This window comes from Artibeus jamaicensis, unplaced genomic scaffold (genome assembly GCF_021234435.1).
Source record: "Artibeus jamaicensis isolate MK-2021 breed Jamaican fruit bat unplaced genomic scaffold, CSHL_Jam_final contig_414, whole genome shotgun sequence".
Taxonomy (NCBI): domain Eukaryota; kingdom Metazoa; phylum Chordata; class Mammalia; order Chiroptera; family Phyllostomidae; genus Artibeus; species Artibeus jamaicensis.
The window spans coordinates 2749072-2774041 of NW_026521822.1; the positions used below are offsets into that span (position 1 = coordinate 2749072).

Consider the following 24970-nt stretch of genomic DNA (forward strand, 5'->3'; position numbering starts at 1 on the left):
AACAATCTTCACACTTGACTCTAAAATCATTTGATCTATCTTTTCATAAAATTATTTATCCACCAGTGCCTTTGTTATATATATGTACCAGAGCTAGGTAAGAGAGAGTTAAATTCAAGATAAAGATCATTCATTTAAAATTCCTCAGCTTTCATCCTCTGCCAAGATGGAGGTGTAGGTGGAACCACCTTGCCTCTGTGCACAACCAAATCTAAGAACAACTATTTTTAACAACAATAAACACAACCAAGCCACACAGAAAATCGACAATACGGAGTCCGAAGACAACAAAATGCTCAGCTAAACCGGTAAGAGGAGTGAAGCCAGCAGTGGAGCAGGTTGGCAAGAAAAAATCCCCGAACGGGTGCTGCGCGGTGCGCAAGCAGCCAAAAGCGCAGATCGCAGGCTAGCTACAGGAGCACACAAGGAAGAGGCGCGGCGGGCTGTCTGCGGTCGGTTGCGCATCTGCGTGCAGATAAACCAGTGAGGAGGGGAGCCTGCGCGGGGCAGCAGGCTCGCACAATTCCGATCGGATAAACAGGCCAGGGGCGAGTGGTGTGACTGGACGGACTGGGCTAGCGGAGAGGACTGCCATTGCTCCCTCTCTGACCACGCCCCCACACGCAGCGTCACAAACCAGCGACCTGGGTGGCCCCATCCTGGTAAACAACTAAGGCTTCGCTCTGCTTACTTAATGACCCGAATAGACCAAAAATGGCTCTAGCACAACTCAGAGCCCCAGAACCGATCGATCTAAGCAATGAAGAAATAGCCAGTCTTTCAGATGCACAGTTCAAAACACTGGTTATCAGGATCCTTACGGAACTGGTTGATTTTAGTCACAAATTAGAGAAACATATGGAAGCTAAACTAATTGAAATGAATGGTAATACAAAGGAAACCAATAGTAATGGAAAGGAGATTGGGACTCAAATCAAGGGAGTGGACCAGAAGGAAGAAAAAAAGATCAAACAGAAAAGAATGAAGAAATAAGAATTCAGAAAAATGAGGAGAAGCTTAGGAACCTCCAGGACATCTTTAAACGTTCCAACATCCGAATTATAGGGGTACCAGAAGGGGAAGAGTCACGAGTGGAAACCTTATTTGAACAAATAATGAAGGAGAACTTCCCCATTCTGGCAAAGGAAATAGACTTCCAGGAAATCCAGGAACCTCAGAGAGTCCCAAAGAAGTTGGACCCAAGGAGGAACACACCAAGGCACATCATCATTACATTAGCCAAGATTAAAATGAAGGAGAGAATCCTAGAGGCAGCAAGAGCTAAGGGGACAGTCACCTACAAAGGAGTCCCCATCAGACTGTCAGCTGATTTCTCAAAAGAGACCTTACAGGCAAGAAGGGGCTGGAAAGAGGTATTCCAAGTCATGAAATCCAAAGACCTACAACCAAGATTGCTCTACCCAGCAACGTTTTCATTTAGAATGGAAGGACAGATAAAGTGCTTCTCAGATAAGATCAAATTCAAAGAGTTCATCATCACCAAGCCCTTATTATATGAAATGTTAAAGGGACTTACCTAAGAAAAAGAAGTTAAAGAAACATGAACAGTGAAAGGACAGCAAACTCACAGTTATTAACAACCACACCTAAAGCAAAAGCAAACTAAGAGGACAGCTAGATCAGGAGCGGAACCATAGAAATGAAGATCACATGGAGGGTTGGAACAGGGGAGTGGGAGGAGGAGAAGGGGGAGAAGGTACAGAAAATAAGTAGCATAGACAGTAGATAGAAGGGGTATGCAGGGTGGAGGGGAATGGAGGGGGGGGAATAGAACAAATGTAATGGCATAATCAATAAAAAAGTTAAAAAAAAATTCCGCAGCTTTCTCTATTCTGGGTCAAATCATATTGATTCTTTAAACTTTTCAACATGTTCTACTGTCTAGAACTTTGAAGCCTCCTTTCGAAGATGAGAAGCATCAATAGATAATACACTTCCAACATTTCATGTTATTTTTCTAATAGACTCTCAAGTCTATAACATAAGCCTTTGATTACATCTACCTATGTTATGATACTAAGTTAATCTGAACACGACTGTCTTACATTACATGAGTCAAATGACTATAGTCATTATTATGTAAAGTCTTGAGTTTGTTACATTTTATCCTTTAATCAAAAAATTTTCATTCCGCCAAGATGGACGCATAGGTGGATGTGCCGTGCCTTCTCACACAACCAAGTTTAGAGACAACTAAATATTAGCAACAGAAAACACAGCCAGAACATGGAAAATTGAACTTTTCGGAAGTCTGTTAACAAAAAATTCTTCAGCCTGACCGGTAAGGGGCGAAACCAGCGGCTGGTGAAGCGGGATTGCACAGGAGGACTCAGTCAGACGGACTCAGGCACGCGGAATCCAGGCACAGGGAACCCAGGTGCAGGGTTAGACCTAGTGAGCGACCGAGAGAGGACCGTGGAGGAGACAGCGGGGGAGCGGGGCTGCGTGTTGACTGTGGTCGCGCATTTGTGCGAGGGTGGACAGGCGACGGAGTGGGCGGTTGGACCGGACCAAAGCCCGGTGGATCCCTGTGGCAAGCGGCTGGGAGAGTGACGCCATTTCCCTGCTCTGACCCCACCTCCACATACAGCGTCATAACCCAGCAACTCTGAGTGGCCCGGCCCTGGTGAACCACCTAAGGCGCTGATCCTCACCCAGCTGTGAGAAACAGCAGAGGGGGTCGCCATTTCCCCGCTCTGACCACGCCCCCACATACAGCGTCACAACTCAGCGACCTGGGAGTCCAAGGCGCTGCTTCTCACACTTAAAGGGCCAGAACAGACCAAAAATGTCGCAAGAAGATCTCAAAGCCCCAGAGCCCATAGATCTAAGCAATGAAGAAATAGCAAAACTCTCAGACGCAGTTTAAAACACTGGTCATCAGGATCCTCACAGAACTGGTTGATTATAGCCACAAATTAGACAAATATATGAAGGCAAAACTAATTGAAATGAATGGAATTGCACAGGACACCAATAGCAATGAAAAGGAAACTGGGACTCAAATCAATGGAGTGGACCAGAAGAAAGCAAATAATGGCCAAACAGAAAAGAGTCAAGAAGCAAGAATTTAAAGAAATGAGGAGAGTCTTAGGAACCTCCAGGACATCTTTAAACGCTCCAACATCTGAATTATAGGGGTACCAGAAGGGGGAAAGGCACAGCCACCAGTGGAAAACTTATTTGAACAAATAATAAAGGAGAATTTCCCCAATCTGGCAAAGGAAACAGACTTCCAGGAAATGCAGGAAGCTCAGAGAGTCCCAAAGAAGTTGGACCCAAGAAGGAACACACCAAGGCACATCATAATTACACTAGCCAAAATTAAAATGAAGGAGAGAATCCTAGAGGCAGCAAGAGCTAAGGGGACAGTCACCTACAAAGGAGTCCCCATCAGACTGTCAGCGGATTTCTCAAAAGAGACCTTACAGGCAAGAAGGGGCTGGAAAGAGGTATTCCAAGTCATGAAATCCAAAGACCTACAACCAAGATTGCTCTATCCAGCAAAACTTTCATTTAGAATGGAAGGACAGATAAGGTGCTTCTCAGATAAGATCAAATTCAAGGAGTTCATCATCGCCAAGCCCTTATTATATGAAATGTTAAAGGGACTTATCTAAGAAAAAGAAGTTAAAGAAACATGAACAGTGAAAGGACAACAAACTCACAGTTATTAACAACCACACCTAAAATGAAAGCAAACTAAAAGGACAGCTAGATCAGGAGTGGAAACATAGAAATGAAGATCTCAAGGAGGGTTAGCAACAGGGGAGTGGGAGGAGTAGAAAGGGGGAGAAGGTACAGAAAATAAGTAGCATAGACAATAGATAGAAAATAGATGGGGGGGGCAAGAATAGAATATAGAATGGAAAAATATAGAATCTAAAGGACTTGAGACACATGGTCATAAATTAAAGGGGGGGTAATGGTGGTGATGGGGGGGTAGGGTGGAGGGGAATGAAAGGGGGAATAGAACAACTGTAACAGCATAATCAACAAAAAAATTTAAAAAAAAAATTTCCAAACCTCAGAGTTGAAATTGGTTGATACTTGTTGTCTTGGATCATCTCTGCCTTTGCCACTTTTCTGTGTAGATTTAATAAAACCAGGTGGTAATGCAGGACCTATTATAGGCCTAAAAAATAAAATGTACTTTATTATTTCCTCTGATTTTAAAAAGCAGTTTTCAGAATAAAATTCACAATAATAATACAAAGCCAGATAATAAAAAATGTTGGAGATAAGAATTTTATTTAACATATTATTTTTATTCTATAACCTAGTATTTTCCCACTTAATATAAAAAATCTAATTTTTGGATTTTTACTTTCTATTTGTTAGTTAATGATTACATACTAATCCAGTAATTCTCAACCTTTATGTCAGTGGTGCACATCTACTTCCTAAAAGAACTATGTTAAGGAAAAAATGGTAATTAAAAACTAAATCGTTATTATGGACTAAAGCCTATAAAGATGTTTTTCTATTTTGTGCCTTAGTTTTCAGTTTTGATATTCATTGTCCATTGCTACCTTAGGGGCATTATAATTATAGTCAGAACTACTTAAGTATAAATTGAATTTGAAGGACACCTACAGCACATGCATATAACAGATGTCAGCAATGTATGTTTACGTGTGCTAATAAGGTATGAAAATCTAAGCTTTATCCTCAATAACAATCCAAAAATGATGTGGAGGTGTACAAGAATAAAAACAGTTAACATGAGAAAAAGGAAAAGGTGCTGTGCACTTCAACTACTCCATCTTTCTGTTTCCATAAAATAACCCTACCCAGTATAAGTCACTCAATTTTCTAGGTAAGCAAAATCATACTCAAGGATAACACAAACTAGTAAGTGGCAGAGCTGGAGTATGAACCCTAGTCTACTTGATGAAAAGTTCATTTTCTTTTAAGCTTCCCTATTCACATTCTGAGGGAACTGTCATCAATCCAGAAAAAAGAGTGCCTAAATTCTGGATCTTAAAAAAAGAAAACTTCCGGGCTAGTGTAGCTCAGAGGATTGAGCGTGGGCCTGCGAACCACACGATTGCAGTTTGATTCCCAGTCAGGGTACATGTCTGGGTTGCAGGCCAGTTCCCAGCAGGGGACTCACGAGAGGCAACCATACAATGATATTTCTCTCCTCTCCTTCCCTTCCCCTCTAAAGATAAATAAATAAAATCTTTTTAAAAAAGCTAAAAAGAGTATAAATAATTTTTAAAAAAGAAAGCCTTATTTTGTATAGAGAAAAAATAAGCAAAAAGGTATTTTCTACACTTTCATACTTTTAAGTTCCTTTATTCTTTCTTTCATACCAGTGTTCTTCCCAGAGATGTCACTGTGCCAGTATTACCAACCAAGATGGTATTGAAGTCCTGAGCTCAATTTCCCAGATTGCATTCTATTCATTAAAACCTTACAGACAGGCTTCCTGGCAGAGGAAAAACAGTTGTTAAAGTCAAGTCTGAGTTCTGATGCTAGCCATTTCATAACCTGCTGTCTTGATTCATAAAACTTGTTTGAACAAAAACAATTTTGTAAATAAAAAGGAAGTTTGGCACTGTCAGAAAGATCAAATTAACTGTCATTAGATAGAAGAAAGTACTACATGGGTTTTTTTTCTGAGTACAGTTTTCTTTAGCAGATCTACAAATAAAAATTGCAGTTCAAGCCCTGGCTGGTGTAGCTCAGTGGATTGAGTGCGGGCCTGTGAACCAAAGGGTCACTGGTTCAATTCCCAGTCAGGGTATATGTCTGGGATGCAGGCTACGTTCCCAGTAGGGGGCATGCTAGAGGCAACCACACATTGATATTTCTCTCCCTCTCTTTGTCCCTCCTTCCCCTCTCTCTGGAAGTAAATGAATAAAATCTTAAAAAAAAAAAAAAAGAAGAAATTACAGTTCAATTCTCTGGCCTCAGGGTATTAGTAAAGATAAAAGTAGTGGTACATGACATTTTAAAATATAGTAAGGGAATATAATCATGACATTTTATGGCTGTATATGAAGTTTCTGCCTACATTATATGCTACCACCTATTTGTTTCACATATATTTTATTATTGCAATATATAATTCTAAAGAAGAAACTGTTATACATCTAATAATTTATTTTCTTGAAAGGAATATTATATCCTAAGCAAATTTTCTACAAAGAGCCAGGTGGGAAAATTTAGGCTTTGAGGGCTATGTTTGGGTCTTGTTGCATATGTATTTTTGATTTTCTAATGACTCTTTAAATATCATCCTTAGCTTAGGGGCCATACAAAAACAGACAGTAGATTGTCGATCCTTGTTACTTCCATAAGTTGGGAGTTGACAAATATGGTGATAAACTGAATATAAAATGTATAACAGTCTTTTTTTTTTTTTACTTTTTCTTACATATTGGATATATGCTATGAATTATAAACAATTTGATGTGCAATTTCATATTCATCATTTAAAAATTTTATAAGTCCAAGAAGATAGGAATCAGTATTTACTATGTGCTTACTCTGTGCCAGGCACCACACATACTGTGTGTGTATAAATATGAAATTAAAAAGTCTGAATTAAAAGTCAAATATCAGGATTCAAGGTCTTAGGTCTACCACTTACTGTGTGTGCAACCTTATCTGTTTACAAAAGGGGGAAAGGATAATGTTCCACTCAGCCTACCACAGAACACTTGTGAGTGTCAAACAGAAGATGTGGAAGTTTTATAAACTATGAAAATGTCATTAACATGTATATAGTTATTTTTATTATAATTATTTTTCTTTTTTTTGCCCTGGCTGATGTATATCAGTGGATTGAGCACAGGCCCGCGAACCAAAGGATCGTGGTTTGATTCCCAGTCAGATCACATGCCTGGTTTGGAGGCCAGTTCCCAGCAGGGGACGCACGAGAGGCAACCACACATTGATATTTCTCCCCCTCTCTCCTTCCCTTCCCCTCTAAAAGATAAATAAATAAATCTTTTTTTTAAAGCTTTTAAAAATAATTATTTTCCTTTTTAAAAATTAATTAATTTTTTAAAGATTTTTATTTACTTTTAGAGAAAGAAGAAGGGAAGGAGAAAAAGAGGTAGAGAAACATCAATGTGATTGCCTCCCTCGTGCCCCCTACTGGGGACTAGGCCAGCAACCCAGGCCTGTGCCATGACTGGTAATTGAACCTGCCACCCTTTGGTTGCAGGCCCACACTCAATCCACTGAGCTACATCACCCAGGGCTATAATCATTTTTCTTAAAATGAAGTGATTATTTAGACATTTATTTAAATAATTATTTTTATTATACGAATTCCAAATGTCATATAAACATATAAGTGAAAAAAAAAATTTCAGACAACTCTTGGATGAATTAGTAGACCCAAGTTGAAATACTTAGAAAAGACTGGCCTGAAATATTATATATTATACCTCAGAGGAGAATCATCCTGCTTTTTAAATCCAGGAGGAAGGGCTGGTCCAAAAAATCCTTCATCATCATCATCATCTTCACCTTGATTTCTCTTCTGTTTTCTGGAAACACAGTAGTGTAATTTTATGCATATATGTCAACATGTTTTCCATAGAAATTTCAATTAAAAAAAATTTTTTTTCAATTACGTTTAGAGAGAAGGGAAGGGAAGGAGAAAGAGAGGAAGAGAAACATCAATGTGTGGTTGTCTCTCACATGCCCCCTACTGGGGATCTGGCCTGCAACCCAGGAATGTGCCCTGACTGGGAATTGAACTGGTGACCCTTTGGTTCCCAGCCCACGCTCAATCCACTGAGCTACACCAGCCAGGGCAGAAGTTTCAATTTTTAACTTCAACTAATTGTATAGACACTGAAGCAATAAATTAACCTTACTGAATAAGAAAAAACAAACACCACAATAAGTCTTTTACTAATATTCTCCTGGAATTTATTTTTCACCTAAAATAGAGATTAGTTACTTTTTTTAGAGCAGTAATGTATCAATTTTCTACATTTTTTGTGATAGTAAAGATTCCACTCAATGAAGTTTCAAATAGTAAACTGCTTGCTAGATGTTTTTTGAGCCAAAAAGTTTACGACTTTGGCTTTTAATCTCATTTAAGGAAGGATTTTTATGTTGCTATTTCTATTTCAATCTTTAAAATGCATCAAAAAATCCTTCCTACTCAATAGTAAACAAAAATTCGACATCTTACTAACATGGGCTTGTAGTAAGGCTACGTTAGAAGGAAATCGTTTAACTTAAAAACAAACAGTGCATATGTAATTTAAAAAAATATATGCTATGGTTTATTTAGAACAGTCACTTTAATAAAACCTTAAGGAAAAAATTTATAAGAATTTATCAAAACACTAGATATTTCCACATCTATGTTCTACTAGAATAAATTTCTTTGTAATAAGTATAGTGTATAAAGAAATGTCGCACGAAAAGATTTCTTCCTGTGCTGCATAAATGCAGATGTGATATCCCTGTTCTAGAGATCTGTTCTAGCCCATGAATACTAGAGGTTTGAAGCCTGGATTAAGAAAGTGACTGACCTTGCAGGTGGTCCGCTGTCGTCTTCTTCGGATTCTTGATTTCCTCCTTCATACAAAGAACTACTGTCCTCATCACTGTCTGATGATTCTGAACTACTGCTTTTATAATTAGGAGGTAGAGCTGGTCCTGCAACTAAAGATTTCTCGTGTATGTCATTACTAGCCACAACTACTACAACAACCCCCTAGTTGACATTTTATACTTTCCTTTTTGAACTCACAGTACTGGCTGGATATCATTTATTATGGAGTTTAATCTCATTTACTCCTATTTTGTGTATGGTGGTTCAGTCTTTCCAACGCTAGGAAGGCAGAAATCATGTCTTACACAGTATAACTGTGAGAATCACAAAAAAATTAATACCCAAACTCATTCAACCATGATAGAATGGAACTTTCCTTGCTAAAATAACTTTCCTTGTTCTATTCCCCCCCTTCATTCCCTTCCACCTGGCACACTCCCTCCCCCACCATTCCCCCCCCTTTAGTTTATGACCACGTCTCAAATTCTTTAGATTCTAGATTTCCCATACTATTCTTGCCCTCCCCCCTATTTTCTACCTACCATCTATGCTTATTTTCTGTACCTTCTCCCCCCTTCTCCTCCTCCCACTCCCCTGTTACTAACCCTCCATGTGATCCTCATTTCTGTGGTTCTGCTCCTGATCTAGCTGTCCTTTTAGTTTGCTTTTGTTTTAGGTGTGGCTGTTAACTGAGTTTGCTGTCCTTTCACTGTTCATATTTTTTATCTTCTTTTTCTTTGATAAGTCCCTTTAACATTTCATATAATAAGGGCTTGGTGATGATGAACTCCTTGAATTTGATCTTATCTGAGAAGCACTTTATCTGTCCTTCCATTCTAAATGAAAGCTTTGCTGGATAGAAGAATCTTGGATGTGGGTCCTTGCCTTTCATGACTTGGAATACTTCTTTCCAGCCCCTTCTTGCCTATAAGAAATCAGCTGACAGTCTGATGGGGACTCCTTTGTAGGTGACTGTCCCCTTATCTCTTGCTGCTTCTAGGATTCTCTCCTTGATTTTAATCTTAGCTAATGTAATTATGATGTGTCTTGATGTGCTCCTTCTTGGGTCCAACTTCTTTGGGACTCTCTGAGCTTCCTGGATTTCCTGGAAGTCTATTTCCTTTGCCAGATTGGGGAAGTTCTCTTTTATTATTTGTTCAAATAAGTTTTCCACTTGCTCTTTCTCTTTCCCTTCTGGTACCCCTATAATTCCGATGTTGGAGCGTTTAAAGATGTCCTAGAGGTTCCTAAGCCTCTCCTCATTTTTTTGAATTCTTGTTTCTTCATATTTTTCTGTTTGGTCATTTTTTTGCTTCCTTCTGGTCCACTCCCTTGATATGCAATTCCTGACTAGTTAGGGGCACTGACCTCTTTTCCCTTAGACTGTCATATTTTTTAAAGAATGACAACAGCCAACACAATAATAGCCATCCAATGTGAATGAATCAAAATTATACTTTTTGTTAGATGAGCAAAAAATATATTTTTTGGTGTGGAGAATTTTAGTAATTAGTTTATATGTGCCATGAGATGAACAAGGTTGAAAATTGCTGCTCTAGGTGGAAACGTGGCCTCTGGGTAATCAAAGAACCAATGTCAGACTAAGCAATGGGAGAGTTACTCTTTTAGCTATATTCTTTTCCAACTCTGGTGTCAGTCCTAGCCTACAAATCAGAACAAATATGAAAGGAGATAGATAATGCACAGAGGTGATAGGAACCGCCCTGCCTGGTTTCAGAAGTTATAAACCCCTCATGGCTAAGGCTGAGTGAGCGACCTTCAGACTATAAACCACTAAGGAGACAAAGCTTATCTCCCTGGCAGGAGTGCTGCTTCTGCTCCTTTTTTCATAACTGGCCCCCAATGCTTGATCAATTAGCCAATGACGGGTAAGATTCCCCAAGGGGGAAATGACCTAAGACAGTCATGATCAAGTGGAGGCCTCAGGGATGGACTTGGGGGGGTTACAGAGAAAGGGGGTGATGGACCCTTGCTTCTCCGCTTTGATGAAGCCTGACTCCCCTGAATCTGTAAGAAGTCTCTGAAAATTCCTTGGCTATCTACCTCCTGTGCCTGACTTAACCCTGAAACAATGACAGAGGGCAGTGCAGCCCTGTGCTGGAAAGGTCGGGCTCCCCGGATGATCAGACCTGAGAGAGGAGATGTAAAATCCTGTGAAGTCTGCTTCGCTAAGAATGCTCTTAGTTAAATGACAAAGGCCTGAGCAGGAAATGAGTTTGTTGCCCAGTTTTGTAGCCTTTTAGCTGATAGACCCTGACTCAGAAGAAGCCCTCATAGTTCTTTGTATGCTGTCTACTATTTGATCCTTACTGCCTGACAATGATCAATGAGCTGTACCTGTATTCCTGCTCAAATTAAACCCAAGGAAAGCCTGTCTAGGCAAGGGTCAGACACTCTCTCCTTGAGAGGGTGGTCAAGCTTCTCTGCCCCCTTGAGGGAGTAGCCGGGCCGTCCCTTTTCCTCCACAGGAATCGGTAGTCCGTGTGAATTTGTCTCATATCTCATCTGTGACACCAAGGGCACCTCAAGCTTGCATTCCGCGTCATAGAGGAGTCTGAGAAGAATTTATGAATTGCCTACTATGTGTTAAGGCCAGAAGACCACAGTGCAATGGTGGAGACAAGCCAACAAACTATTAAAAAATACTGTATTAAATACATGACGTATTTAAGTAGGAATAAAACCCCATGGGTAAAGAAGAAGGTATGACAATGTTTGAGAGAGTTTGGGAAAGGCTTCACTGAGGTGACATTTAAATTGGGCCCTTAGGGATGTAGCAGTCTGTCAGGTGTGTCAGGAAGTAGTGAAGCCAGAAGAAGCTTTTCTAAGGAACTGTCAGAAATTCTAATTGGTTTGAGCTCTGAGCTGTTGTGTCAGATGCAATGACATAACTAAAAGCTAGGAAGGCAGGTCAGGGTACAGAGCAAAGCATCTTCTCCAAGAGCCAGGCATTGTATATCAAAAGGCAATCAGACACAGAGCACCGGATTCATTCTACATAGGGCTCTCCCACTTAACTAGCTGTGTGATCTGGGCAACAGCCTGAGCCTCCACGTCCCCAGTTATAACAAGGAAATATGAACAAAAAAAGGGGCTACACACTAACAGTGACACACTCAGTGACCAAAAGTAACCACACAGGTCTGATCACAATTTCCCAATGGTGAGTTGTTACACCTCAGGCCTAGCAAAGGTCAATGCTTACCTTAAGTGAGCCATGCCCATCGTTCTTAGGCATCTAGAATACCATAACTTTAAAATGTTAGAGTAACTTTCTAGATCTCTCAAAGGCACAACTGCAGGCACCAGAGCACAGGACCACCAGAAAGTACAGAACCCCTCACTGTTATTGGCTCCTCCAATACTATGGTTTTTTTTTTTTTTTACTGTAAATGTTAATTAACAATACTGTTAACAACTCAGCGATATAAAATAAGTATGTGTTTCTTCACTTTGCTTTTTATTCACTCCTAGAGATTTCCCCACTTTGCTCCCCATATCTCACCCTTAATCTACCACCACCCGATTTCAGGTAGCTTCCTTACATTTTCACCTTTGATTATAAATACATAAAAGGAACTGAAAACCTGCCATTCTTCGTTCTCAATCAGTTGAGATCTTGCTTCAGGACATGTTCAGAAATATTTGGCTCAAATAAACGCTCCTAAAACTTGTCTATAGGTTTGGACGTTCTTTCCTCGACAGCAAGAATTATCTCTACCTTACACAGTTGCTAGAAAAATTAAACGACTGAGCGTGTATGGACAGTTTCGCACAGCGTTTAGCCCATTTAATGCTAAATGGGAACACATCATCATTGTAATAATTAACAAGCCAAAAGTTGTTTCGGAGGTCTCCATGGCCTCCTCCCCCACTGCTAAGGCCTGGGAAAGGAAAGTTAGGTTGGGTTGCCCGCGGCCACACCCCACTTCCCAGTCATCCAGGCCTTAAAGTTCTACTCAGAGAGCAAGGCCGGCCCAGAGAAGGGGCAGGAAGGCCTGGCAGGCAGGGCAGGCACCGCGGCTTACCCGGGCTAGGGTCCCGCTCCTTGTCCTCTGCCGTCCCAAAGTCCTTGAAGCCGGGCGGCAGCGCCGGCCCGATCAGATCCCTCGCCATGCGCAGCGGCGGATATTGATAACGCCTGCAAATACATCCACACAAATGTAACCCCAAAGCAGCCCGCGACCCGTCGCAAACGCAGGAAGTTATTCCGGCGCTGACCAATGACACTTCAGCCTGTGGTTGGCTGATCCCTGGGAATTTGTGGTAACGGAAGTGACGCATTAGGCAGGTTCCACATTTGCTTCCTCGCTTCCGTACTTGGCAGGCGGCATGGCAGAGTCGGCGGGTGGCTTTGTGGCTGCCTCGGGGTGGCTTTCAGCTCCGGAGCTGATTCCTACGTTGGGGCGTCTGAGCGACACAGCCCCGCTGCCGCCCAATTGGATGCTCTGGGCCATGTTGCCACCGCCTCCACCCCCTTCGTCGCCTCCCGCAGGAGGGTCGCAACCTTGCTCGGAGCAGCCCCCGGCGGTCACCGGGGCACTACCCGTCTTCGACAGCCAGATTCTTCCGGGGGCTCAGTCCCCCTTCGACACCCAGTCCCGCCTCGATTCGCAGCCTCAGGTCAACGGCCAGCCTTCCTGGGGTTCCCAGGCTTCGACATCATGGCCCTGGAGACAGTCTCCTGGTAGTTTCCTTTGGCATCAGAAAGCCCACGACACTCCGGGTAGGCTGTTACTCCTCTCCGTACCACGCCCCCATTTACTTTTCTTTTCCTTTTCCCGCTCCAGTTTTTCTTTCCCTCTCCACTGAGGATTTTGCGCTGCACTCTTGGAGTCTGTTCATTAATGTCTCACAATTTGAGAAGAATGTTTTTCGCCCTTTCCTCCGATTTAGCGGTTATTTATTGAATTCAACTATGTGTTAGGAGTGGGAATATCGTATGAACAAAACATACGAAGATTTTTACCTTTATGAAGCTAAACATCTGATGTAAGAAGACTGAAACTGTGAGTGGTGTGGACAGAATGAAGATAATGAGTGGTATGGAGGGAGATAAAGCACAGCAGAGTGATATGTAGTACACTTTTAAATGTTAGTGTGAGTTATAAGATAGGTGACATTTAGGCCAAGACTTCAGGGAGGTGAGGAATCAGGTCTGTGGATTCAATGTAGGGGAATAAAGATAAGGCAGAAGAAATGGCAACCGCGAAAGCTTTGAGGCAGGAGCTATAGATCAGAATGGAAGCCAGCATGGCTAAAGAGGACTGGGCCACGAGTAGTGTTGTAGAAAATTGGGGAAGAGGGCAGACCGTTGAGGGCCTTGTAGTTTGATGGGACTTTGGTTTTGATACTGCAGGGGAGAGACATGATTTGATACATGTTTTTAAAGGATTAATGTGGCTACCAGTGGGAAGTGAATGGAAGGGAGGCCAGTTACGAAGTTACTGCAGTTTTCTAGGTGAGATAGAGTGGGGAGTTGGACCAGAGATGAGAAATAGTTGGATTCTACATATATTTTGAAAGTAGGGCAGGGCCAAAATGATTTACTGAAGGATCAGATATGGGGTGTGAGGTAAAGAGGAGAGAAGATTAGTTTAAATGTTTTGCCAAACAAATGGAAGGATGCAGATAAAGCAGATTTGAAAAGAAGACCAGGAGTTGAGTTTGATATATGTGTGTCAAATATCAATAGAAATGTTAAATGGGCTGTTAGCTATGTTGTACTTCAGGTGAGATTTGTGGCTGGGTGTTATCAGCATATAGATCATACTTAAAATCTTGAGATTGTTCACCATTCTCTTGCATAAGATTCAGTTTAGATGAAATTGAATATAAGTCAGTGTTTACCAATTAAGCCAATTAAGTCAATTAAGCCAAATGCTGAGGGTATGAATGTTCCTGAGGCAGTACTAAGTTAGTTGAGATGGGTTCATAAATGTAAATAACAATACAGTGAGAGTGGTAATGGAGATATGTAAAAAGTGCCTTCATAGTTTTGAGGAGTTGGGAACAGCTTTTGGACTAGTGTCTTGGAAATTGTTTAAAAAGAGATAACTTTTTAGGCACAGGCAAAGAGGTGTCACTATAAGATGAGTTCTGAAGATTGCCGTATTCTACTGTGACTGAAGCAGAGTATGTGGAAGGTACGGGGAAAGAGTAAGAAAATAAGCTGGGATCTCAATGAGGCACTCTAGGAAGCCATCTGCAGATTTTGAGCAGGGCTGTGACAATTGGAGGATTGTTCTTGTGATGTCAGGGCACAGGGTCTGTTGGAAGAGAGGACTTTAGAAACTGGAAAACAGTTGGGAGGCCATCACAGTAGATCAGGGTTTCAGATTTGGATCATGGCAATAAGAAAGGAAAAGGATTTGAGAGAAAAATGTGTTTCACAGGGTTGTTTTCCTGGTTGTTTTCAACATAATAAAATTGATGTTGAAAGAGCTGTATTAGGGGTTTTACTGTTTATTGATAAATTTCTACTGTTTGAAACAACTACAGGAAATTTTATCAGATTAGCTTGTTCATGGACACTTAATCTCACCACTATGTATTAATTTGAAAAATGCTTTCTTGGTAGACTACTCTTAATCTTTTATAATTGTTCAAGCAGTTTTTACTCAAGTATTTGTGACATGCTATAGCAAATAAAAATTTAAATAATTGTTTAGTTGTAAACATTTATGGATCTCTTTTTGTTTTTCAGTTAAACATTCTTATTTTCCACAAAAATATGATGCAAAGCTTACTGACTTCAGCTTCCCTCCCAGTAGAAAACATAAAAAAAAGGTATTTTCGAAGATGTTCTTGAATGTAGCACTTTGGTCCCAATGTTACTCTTCCTTATCTTATGCTTCTATAATAACTCTCAGTGTTTTGCATCCATTATTGACACAGTGGAGCCTTGCTATAATAGGATCTTTAGGAAATCTTAGCTGTAAGTGAAAATTTCAAGGGAAATCTTTTTGAGAAATAAATGGAGAAATCATAGAAAAAAGAAACATTGAATTAATTTCAATATAGTATCAGGAGTAAGTATTATTGAAAATTATAATTACAGATAAAGATGTTTTTAAACCTCAGTGGAGTGAAAAATAACACATAAATTATATATGTATATATTACTAGAAGATTGGGAGAAGGGATAAAGGTCTTTTCTATATTTTTAAAGGAGGAACAACTCTGGGTTATATTGAGAAGTGAAATTTAAAATGAGGTTATTTTATCTGATGTAGTTCATAATCTGGTCTTTCACCTTTTAAAATATGTAAATAATGTCATTAATTTAGAATGAGTTGAGTGAGATTATTTTGGCGTCAAAATATTTTGTTAATACCTAATATTAACAAAATACTGTGAAATCGTACTATATTTATTAATATCTCTCAACATTAAATATTTCCTATGGAGTTTATCAATGTCTAAGCATAATATAACATTGGGAATAAAAAAATAATTGATCCTTACCTAAATACTTCTTTATCTCCTTCTGTAGTTTTTTATATACTTATATTTACATATATATACACATAGGTTTTTTTGAAAGATGAAATGCTGTTTTTACACCAAATGTTTATTTTTAGATGGTCTTGATACATGTTCTTTAATTAGATCACCACTTTCCAAGCTATTCACTGTTTATGTTAGCTCTACTCAGATTTAAAAATTTTTGTTGTGCCTAGCTTTTTCTAATATAGTTGCTTAAAATAAAAGAAAAAAGAAGAGACAGAATTATCTCTTCATTAGTAATGTCTTCAGGAGTTTCCCCTACATATAAGGGTCATGTGAAAAATCAAAGTATGTATTGCTAGAAGGATACTTATGTTTTTATTATTGATTAAAGATTTTCCACCAAAAGCCTAACACGTCTTTATTCTTATTTGCAGAAAAGAAAAGAACCCGTTTTTCACTGTTTTTGTGATACCTGTGATCGTGGTTTTAAGAATCAAGAAAAGTATGATAAACATATGTCCGAACATACAAAAGTAGGTTTTCTTGCTTATCCTGTGATTTATATAGGAAAATGGATATATTTGGTAGAAATTCTGAGCCTCTTCTCCTTAAAAGTTTATAGTCCATAAAAATGTTTGATGACCTGATAAATTGGGACCCTGGAATTTTCAGTTTGAGGGTGGGGAGCCCACTGCTTCAGGAAGAGGTAAGATGGCAGCAAAGAAGGATAGTCTCACAGCTGTTAGTGTATGTGGGCCTCCTCTGCTTCATAACAGGGCTGGTTACCCCTCTAGTTGCTCTGTGCACCTTTGTAAGCTCTTTTCCCTGTAAGGCTCCTCTTGACTATATAACCACATCATGTAATTTGCCATGGCCCATTACTTTCTAAGGGTGGTCTGGACCTTATTAAGTACTTAAAATTTTTTTAACCAGCCCTGGCTCGCTGGCTCGGTTGGTTGGAGCATCATTCTGTTATACGAAAGTTGCAGGTTTAATCCCCATTGAGGGCACCTGCAGGAATCAACCAATGAAAGCATGAGAAAGTGGAACAGTGAATTAGTATTTCCATCTCTCTACCTTCCTCTCTCTCTAAAATCAGTTTAAAATATTTTTTAATCAGAATATTGGAGAAATAAAGTTATAAAAGAAAGTTCTTAGTTTGAAAAAGGTTTTCTTTAAGGTTATATTGATAGAAATGTCCCTCACTTTTAGAAATAAAGAACATTTTACAACATCTAAAGTTAATATGTATTACTATACTATATATTTTGAAAATGCCATTTCCTTTTAAATTCAACTCTGGAGTGACTTTTGTTTTACTATTGACATAACTATGCAGTGATAACACCACATAGATGGGGTAACTATGTAATATGACCACAGTATGTCTGTATATGTAGTTAATAGGGTATACTTAATATGGAAAAACATTGAATAGTCTTTTTTTGTTAACTCTTACAGTGTCCTGAAATTGATTGCTCTTTTAGTGCACATGAGAAGATTGTCCAGTTCCATTGGAGAAATGTAAGTTCCTGTGGGGTTTTTTCCATACATGTTCTTTTTCTTTCATTGATCTGTTATCTTCAACAGCTCTTCACTCACGTAGTCTAACAATAAGTAACATTCATCAGCGCTTTGTACTTTGAATGGCGTTTTTACATCTATTATTCAATTTTATCCTCACAAACCACTGTGTAAAGTAGATAGATATTGACCTCATTTAACTGATAAAATAGTGATTTGCCCAGGGTCTCTGAACTGATTCTTGCATTTGAAATTTCTTTTATTCAAAATTCTGTGGTTGTTCTTCAATACCATGCTGTTTCAAACTGATTTGTGTATTCATTATTTCTTTTGCTACCTCCCTCAATTTTGGTTGTTAGGCCATCAATTTGAATATTTAATGTCAATTGAAAAGTGGGTGATATATTTACTTTGTAACCAAAATTATATTACTCTTTTTTCCTTATCAATATTACTAATTTGAATATATGGGAAATTATTATTCTTTAAAGGAAAAATCATAGGATGGGTAAAACCTGTTTACTCATTTTAAACTTTTGGGTATAGCGTCTCCATTATCCCCCATAATGCTTGAGATTTAGTCTAAAGCATAAATATGCTTCCTGAAGCAGGCTTTTTTCCCTTAGATGCATGCTCCAGGTATGAAGAAGATCAAGTTAGACACTCCAGAGGAGATTTCGAGATGGAGAGAAGAAAGGAGAAAGTGAGTAAAGGGTCTAGAACCAGTGAAGTAACTATCTTTTACTGTGGCAAGGCTGAGTACATCCAAATAATGACTTTACTCAAGCTGCTACCTCTAGAAAATCATACGTTCTCTGTCTTCGAAGTTCTGCTCACAGCTTTAGCCCAGCTGAAATCCTGCCACCCTGAGAATAGTTTCATCTGCCTTCAGGACTATCTTGCCCTTCTTTGAATACAGTATCTGGTATCTTCTCTGCCTCTTTAACCCTTATTATAATCCTATTGATGAATTTTGTATATCTAACTTTTGAAAAAATTACATTATTATTATTCAATTACAGTTGTCTGCATTCCCACCACTACTTCCCTCCACCCCAGCCAATCCCACCTCCCTCCCTTGCATATGTAACTTTTTAAAAAAACTATTTATAGGTTCGACAAATGTAAGAACATCTTTTATATGGCTCTTTATATTCCATGGAGCCATAGACGTAAGGGATCTTATAAATGTTGATATATATAAATAGACCTTGGAAATATTTTTATTATGTGTGTAACTCTGTTTTAGTACATACAAGTAAGTGGTTGGAGAAATTCTTCTGAGACTCAATTTTTAATTCATGTTTTAAACTAAACCTTTTTTTTAAAGAAATGGGGCAGAAATGTGTTTTTCTGATTAATCATTATGGTTGTAGATTAGTAATATAACTAATACTGATTAAACTGCTGTGGTTTTAACATTAAATTCTGATTGCATTGAACAATCACCAAGACCAACCACATAGATTGTATTTGAATGCAACACTTTCTAAAGTAGCTTTCCCCATAGGAATGTGAACTATGCCCCCTTGTGGTGGTGTGCAACTAGTTAGTGCTTTAATGGAAAAAAATCGACTGGCTAGAGAAACTTAAGGAATTTATAGATGCAAGCTAACTTAGGTAGCATGTGTTTATATAAAGTCCCTGGCAGAAGACTGGTTTGATTTTCTAATGTTAGTGAGAAACCTCAGCAACCTTCATATTTATTTTAATGTACATTATGATATCTTTGAATAACTTGTCAGTAGTTTAGCTTGAATTAGAGGTAAACATTCAGTATTTGAAAAGGAAAAGATTTTACTATATATGGCCTAGATCACCAAAAGCAGATAGGAATAGACTCTTGCTTTTAATACTCTTTCTGTGAGTAGGATAAATATATGTAATGTGGCCATGAGACCATAAAAACCTGAAGCATTACCTTTAATCATGTAAGGATAATAATGTCTAGTCAAGGGGTACTTGTAGTCTTTGGAAGGCAGGCCATCAGTTTGTTTTGAAAGGCTTCTTATAAGAGGTGTAGTGCCTGCCCCATCCTCTCCACTTATTTTAAGACACACATATAGTGAAGTTCATCCCTTTTAATGCATAGTTGTGATAAATGTATATAGTTGTGTAATCACCGCATTGAAGATATAGAATAGTATTGTATCATGCCCCCAAATCCCCTCATGCCCTCTGTGGTCAGCTTCTCCCCCAACCTTGAGTCCCTGACTACCACTGATCTGTTTTCTGTTGTTATATTTGTACTTTTGCAGAATATCATATGAACGGAATCATATAGTCTATAGCTTTTGAGTCTGACTTTTTCACTTAGCACAGTGGATTTGAGATTCATGTCTGTTGTTCCATGCAGCAGTAGTTCATTCCTTTCTATTGCTTTTTTTCTGTCCTACATGGATGTCTCGTATATGACTGTACCATTTCCCAGTTTAGGGACATTTCGGATGTTTCCAGTATTAGATGATTACAGATAAAGCTGTCATAAATATCAGTGTACAGGTTTTTGTTCAGAGTACAGCATGGGTTTTTATTTGACTTGGGTAAATATCTAGGAGTGGTATTGGTTGGTCAATGATAAGCATATGTTTAACTTTAATAAACTGCCACAGCTTTAGGAGACGAGTTTTGAAATCAAGACATGCCTAGTTGGACATGGGAAACATTCTGTGACTAGGATGAAGTGATCCTTGCATCCATTAAGATTGTGCTCCAGTAAATGGAATAGCAACCTTACTATACTGTGGCTTATCATAAAGAGTGTTATTTTTCCAAAGTAGAAAAAGTTCAGAGCTACTGTTCCTGCTCAACATCACCATTAGGCACAGGTGCTCATGCTCCCTTGCTCTCTCTCGCTCTCCCGCGCTCTCTCTCTCTCTCTCTCTCGCTCTCGCTCTCTCGCTCACTTTCTCTTTTGTTGCTCCTTGGTCTGTGGTTTCATTTTCGTGTCCAGCAGAAGATTACTGCATATCCAAAAATTAAGCCTACAGTCTAGGCAGGAGGAAGAGAAAAAGGCGAAAGGCACACATAGCCAAAATTGCCCCTTTTTGTTGGGAAAATAGTAGCTTTGTATTCCAGGAGACTTCCATGTAGCTCTAATTGCAGTCAGTTGCTGGGCCACCTTTAGTGACAGCAGAGTTTATGGAATATCCCCAAACAAAATTGTTAAGGAAAGGCTACTCTGAGGTAGTAGCATTTACCTCAGAGCTTGGTGGGAAAGTTTAAAACTCCAAGTGGTATTTGGAAGCAGCACTATCCTGAATGAAGGATAGGCAAGCAAGTGTTTAGTATGTTTACTGGTTATTCTTTTTGTGTGCGATAGGTGGGAGCAAAGGGGAAAGAGAGTCTTGTTGTCGTTTCTAGAATGTAGGCTAAAGGTATGTCTATGACAGTGGGTTGAATAACTTGGAGGAAGACTGGGCAAATTCTGTGGATGGAATAAATGAGATTACAGGTTTGTGAAATTATGAAATGCTTAAAGAAAGTGAGGAAATTGGGTAAGGTTGACAATTTTGAATGAAGTGTATTTGTACCTAAAATACTGCTTTGTTAACACAGTGTTCTGGAATTATCTTCTGGTGCTTGCTGACTTCATCTGAAGTTCTTCTATGTCTTGTTTTTCCAGTTCTTGCTCTAACATATTTGTATATTATTTCTATAAGTATACTTTATTAATAAAAAGCATGAGGAACATTTCTTTTGGCACATTTGATAGCTACCTCAAAAATACACTAACGTTCTCTCCATTAACAGTGTTTTTAAAAACCTATCGTGAAAATACATTTACTTTTTAAATTTCTGTTGCCCTTAATTTTTAAAAAAAAATCCTTACCATGAGGACATGCTCACTGATTTTAGAGAGAGAGGGAGAGAAACATCTATCATTTGCCTCTCATACATGTCCCTACTGGAGATCAAACCAGTAACCAAGAAATGTGCCCTGACCAGGAATTGAACCTGTGACCTTTTGGTTTATGGGACGATGCTCCGGCCAACTGATCTGCCTGGCCAGGGCTGTTATCCTCAATTTTTAAAAAAAGTATATTATTTTAGTCCTGGCTGCTATGGCTCAGTGGATTGAGAACTGGCCTGCAAACTGAAAGGTCACCGGTTCCATTCCCAGCTAGGGTACATGCCTGGGTTGCAGGCCAGATCCCCAGTTGGAAGTGTGCATGAGGCAACTGCACATTGCTGTTTCTCTCACTTTCTCCCTCTCATACCCTCTCTCTAAAATAAAATCTTCAAAACAGTATTATTTGAACTCCTAAAAAAGTAAACTTCACATCAGTATGGCAGAATAATCCTTATGTCTTGAATTTTATCCTTCTTGTGAGAACTATGTTCTTTCTGAGGAAACCATGGTAGTTTTTGACAGGCAGGAAAGATAAAGACTTTTCAATTGCTCTGTTAGAAAATCTTGCAAAAGATTTTTCAAGGAGTAAGAATTTTAGAGTTGAAAGAAAATGCTAAGAATTTGCTTGGTGTATTGCTCCTTTAAAGAAAGTATATCTTTGCCTTTATTCCTTCATCTTTTATTTTTTTTCAGATTAGCCAAACTCAGAGGTGCCCATTGTATTTAATTTAAAACTTTAAGGCTTTCCACTAATATTATGGGGGAAAAAAATCCACCCCTCAAAAAAAGCAGTTCTTAATTCTTGATCTATGAGGTAGAAATACTGTATGATTTGGCATTGGGGAAAATGAGTAATGAGAGGTTTGTTTCCAAAATCTTGTTTTTAGGAGTATAGGGACATGTTTCACAGCAGATGGGAGTCCACTAGGTGGAGTAGTTTTGTGATATTTATTTCAGTAGTTGCTGTGGCTCTGAGGAAATCCTTTGAAATTGTGTTCCCAGTTCTTTCAGAATTGCAACAAAGGGGTCTGCTCCTAAAGAATGCTACATCTTTTTGAAGTTCAGAAACACTTTGAAATAAAATACAGTAGTAGGGCTTGTGTTGAAGTAGTTGTGGTCCAGTGAGAGTGAAGAGGGATTGTTTCTATAGAGAACTTGGTTAGGAGAGAAGTCACTAAGTGCGTGGTGATTTGGGGATAAGGAAAGAGAGTATAATGTATCCAAAAGAATATGTGGTATGATCACAGATGGCAGAGTTTTGCTTATTTATTTACTCTAGTGCTTAAGCAAGGGGAAGATGAGGTGAGATGAAACAGGAGGAAGAGAAAGAAAAAGGGCTTATAGTTTCAGGGTCAGTTCTTCTTGGGGTATTGGGGAAAGATGGAAATACAGGAAGCAAAGTGATTTTAGAAGATAAAAATAAAGAAACCAACTGTGAAAATATCACTTATCCTAGTCTTTATAACTTCATAATATCCATTCTCTAACGGGAGATACTGGGCTAAGTTATCTGTACGAAATTGTGCAATGTAAGACACTTTGTGATTTTTTTCAGTAGTCTTTGAATTGGTTATGTTAATTGTACTTTAGGAACCTGACCTCTGACCTTTATCAAAGCTCCAGGGTTTTCTTTGTGCTGGTGTCAGTAATGTGCTGCTAGGGAGAGGCTTTCCGATGGTTGTGTGTGTGTGTGACTGTGTCTTGTATCTGGTATCCCTGTTTTGGGATCATTCGCCTTCTGATACCCTTGTTTTCCTTAGTTTTTAGTCTCTAGGTTCTGTGTTAATAAGTATGGTATAAATTTTGGGCCAAGATTTTATTAATTTGAGCATTGAAAAATAGAATTTTGTGGCTTTTTAGGGGATATTGAAAGATCCTTTACCTGTAGGAAAGGGAAGAGCTGATACTTAAATCTTCCAGGAAGAGAAAGCTGTTTTAAAAGGCTTCCACCAAAGGAAAGTTTCCACAGTGTTCTTGATGTCTTACATAAGGAATACATTTTATTTATTTTATTTTTTATGTATTTATTTTTTTTAACTGCAAGTTTTTTTTTAAAGATTTTATTTATTTATCTTTAGAGGGTAAGGGAAGCAGAGAGAGAGAGAAATATCAATGCATGGTTGCCTCTCATGTGTCCTCTGCTGGGAACTGGCCTGCAACCCAGGCATGTGCCCTGACTGGGAATCGAACCGTGATCCTTTGTTTCACAGGCCCGCGCTCAATCCACTGAGCTACACCAGCCAGGGCGGAATACTTTTTATATTTAACCTACAATCCAGCTGCTATAACAGATACTTATGTTCTTTGTTATTGAGGAGCACTTAAGTAGCATCTATTTGTGTGTACAGGGTACACTAGAGTACCAAATGTTATTGTTTAGAACGTGGCCTAACATGTTAAGGGGCTGGAGTACTCAGGAGAAAAATGTTGAGGAAATCTAAATATATGAATAAGTGAATTTCAGAGATGTGAAGGTTGTTGAGTAGCTGTGAGTTAGTTACGTGCCTAGACACTGGGGCCTGGGAACATCATCACCTTTTTCCTCATCATTTCTGCTTTTGAAATCATTTCAGCCTGTCTTCTGATTGAGAACAGCTGGCTGCCATCTTCTCTGTGAGGTCATTTATTGTCACATCTTTTCCACTTTTGAAGGCTGTGATAGTTCCAGTTCTTTTCATCTTTCTTCAGGGGTTTTGTTTTCATCCTCTAATCATCTTTGAGTCTTTTCTGAATCCCTTCCAAGTTTTTTTTTTCTCAACCCTTCATTTTAGTTTAGAAATGTGAAACTGGACACAGTGCCCTGAGAATTTTTGAGCACTTTTGAGTATCGTGAGAGGAGACTTCACACTTGAACATGTGCCCGAATCCATTTCACATAACCTTAGACTATGTTTGCTTTCCGAAAGTATAGTCTTACAGTACTGACTGTCAGGTTATTGAAAAATATTTTTTCAAAGAGAGAGGAAGGAGGAAGAATGAGAGAAAGAAACATTGATGTGAGAGGGAAACATTGATTGGTTGCCTCTTATATGCTCCCCAACGAGGGACTGAACCCACAACCTAGGCATGTGCCCTGACCAGGAATTGACCTCGTGACCTTTTCTTTGTTGGACAACACCCAACCTAGCCATGCTGGCCAGGGCTGGCTGTCAACTTTTTATCCCCTATGACCTTGATCTTTTCCTCTTATGTTTATTTATAGCTTGTGTATTCATCATGGACTTTATTTTTCTTGGCTGAAGAGATTGTTTTGCACTGTCCTTATTGAAATTTATTGCCTTTTTTCTGATTACTTCACAACTTAATGTCATTTCAATTCTTACTTCCAGTGTGACCAACCAGTAGGCTTCACATTGTCTGTACTGTTCAAGTCAGTGATGCAGGTGTTAAAAAAAAAAAGACAGAGGTAGAAACAATGCCCTAGAAACAGTGGCAGAACAAGATTTGTTGGTGTTTCTTTTTTTTTTTTTTTTTTTAAATTAAATTTATTTATTTTTTGAATTGATTATGCTGTTACAGTTGTTCTATTCCCCCCTCCATTCCCCTCCACCCTGCCCCCCCAACCC

General features: G+C 39.0%; 2 protein-coding genes across 4 annotated transcripts in view; one reads left to right on the forward strand and one right to left on the reverse strand.

Annotated features, from left to right (window-relative positions):
• Positions 1–12773, reverse strand: part of GPALPP1 (GPALPP motifs containing 1) — a 60814-nt gene extending 48041 nt beyond the window's left edge. For both annotated transcript variants that reach the window (XM_037155081.2, XM_037155079.2), the window contains exons 1-4: positions 12604–12773; positions 8532–8664; positions 7428–7529; positions 4048–4156 (exon numbers count right to left, since the gene is read on the reverse strand). In XM_037155081.2, the coding sequence (XP_037010976.2) occupies positions 4048–4156; positions 7428–7529; positions 8532–8664; positions 12604–12691 (432 nt within the window). In that variant the 5' untranslated portion in view covers positions 12692–12773. The remainder of the gene's footprint in view (positions 1–4047; positions 4157–7427; positions 7530–8531; positions 8665–12603) is intronic.
• A 114-nt stretch (positions 12774–12887) lies between these two features.
• Positions 12888–24970, forward strand: part of NUFIP1 (nuclear FMR1 interacting protein 1) — a 59449-nt gene continuing 47366 nt past the window's right edge. For both annotated transcript variants that reach the window (XM_037155083.2, XM_037155082.2), the window contains exons 1-5: positions 12888–13301; positions 15282–15364; positions 16462–16560; positions 17489–17551; positions 18178–18254. In XM_037155083.2, the coding sequence (XP_037010978.2) occupies positions 12908–13301; positions 15282–15364; positions 16462–16560; positions 17489–17551; positions 18178–18254 (716 nt within the window). In that variant the 5' untranslated portion in view covers positions 12888–12907. The remainder of the gene's footprint in view (positions 13302–15281; positions 15365–16461; positions 16561–17488; positions 17552–18177; positions 18255–24970) is intronic.